This window comes from Grammomys surdaster, unplaced genomic scaffold (genome assembly GCF_004785775.1).
Source record: "Grammomys surdaster isolate TR1022 unplaced genomic scaffold, NIH_TR_1.0 99374, whole genome shotgun sequence".
Taxonomy (NCBI): domain Eukaryota; kingdom Metazoa; phylum Chordata; class Mammalia; order Rodentia; family Muridae; genus Grammomys; species Grammomys surdaster.
The window spans coordinates 1-1222 of record NW_021608043.1 but is presented as its reverse complement, the minus strand read 5'-3'; the positions used below and the strand labels follow the sequence as shown (position 1 = coordinate 1222).

General features: G+C 45.4%; 1 protein-coding gene across 1 annotated transcript; it reads right to left on the bottom strand.

Annotated features, from left to right (window-relative positions):
* Positions 1 to 115: 115 nt before the first annotated feature.
* On the bottom strand, positions 116 to 1069 carry LOC114635332 (olfactory receptor 52K1). Its single transcript, XM_028783973.1, has one exon. The coding sequence runs from the start codon at positions 1067 to 1069 to the stop codon at positions 116 to 118; it is 954 nt and encodes a 317-aa protein (XP_028639806.1).
* Positions 1070 to 1222: the final 153 nt, after the last annotated feature.

The following is a 1222-nucleotide window of genomic DNA, read 5'->3' as shown; positions in this document are numbered from 1 at the left end:
TTTTTTTTTTTAATCGAATCCAGATAAAAGTAAGCATGAGATGTTGACATCCTCTGCTTCCTATTAGACCCAGTTTCCAATTCCAACAAATAGCTCTCCTTTCTTCAACTGTCCCTCACTCACCTTTTAAATCCTTTCTGAGGAATAGTCCTAAGACTCGCTCTCGAATCTGCTTGGTCTTGACACCATAGATGATAGGATTGACCATGGGTGGAAAGAGCAGATAGAAATTAGCAAGGAGTATGTGGACATGAGGAGCAGCCTGGCGAGCCACACGATGCATGACTGAGGAGATGACTACAGGTGTGTAGAAGGCTAAGATGGCACCTATATGAGACACACATGTTCCGAAGGCCTTGTAGCGAGCCTCCTTAGAGGCAAGCTGGAGAACAGCACAAAGGATAAAGACATAAGACAAAATAACAAAGAACAGGTCTAACACCACAATAAGCATGGCCACAGCAATGCCATAGATATTGTTGAAGCGTGTGTCCCCACACGCCAGCCTCACCACAGCCATGTGTTCACAGTAGCAGTGGGCAATCATCACACCTCGACAATAGTGGAAGCGTCTGAGCAGAAAGGGGAGTGGAGTCATTAGGGTCAAAGCCCGAGTCACAGCAGCCAGGCCAATCTTGATGATGAGTGGCTTGGTCAGGATTGTGGTGTAATGCAGGGGCTTGCAGATGGCTACATAACGATCAAAGGCCATGGCCAACAGAATTGCTGACTCCATAATAGCAAAGGAATGGAGAAAGAACATCTGGATAAGGCAGGCATGGAAATTGATTTCCCGATCCCTGAACCAGAACAGGGCGAGCATTTTGGGCAGTGTTGAGGAGGAAAGGACCAGATCTATGGTTGACAACATGGCCAGAAAGAAGTACATAGGTTGATGAAGGGCTGCATCAACCCAAATAATGAAAAGGAGAGTGCAGTTGCCAAGCACAGCCAAGGTATAGGCTGAGCAGAAGGGGATGGAGATCCAAATATGTAAGTGCTCTAGGCCCGGGATACCCATCAACAAGAAGACCACTGGATGGGTTGAGGTGATATTACTAACCAACATGGCTGCTGGGAATTTTTTTCTTCTTCCAATTTACTTCCACAGAGTCCTCCTAAAGAGGTCCACCATCAGCAGAATCAGTGTTCAAATTCAAATCCCAATCACTAAAGAAAGAAAATTAGTCCTTCTTTACTTGTGTGAGTCTTCAAATAAAAA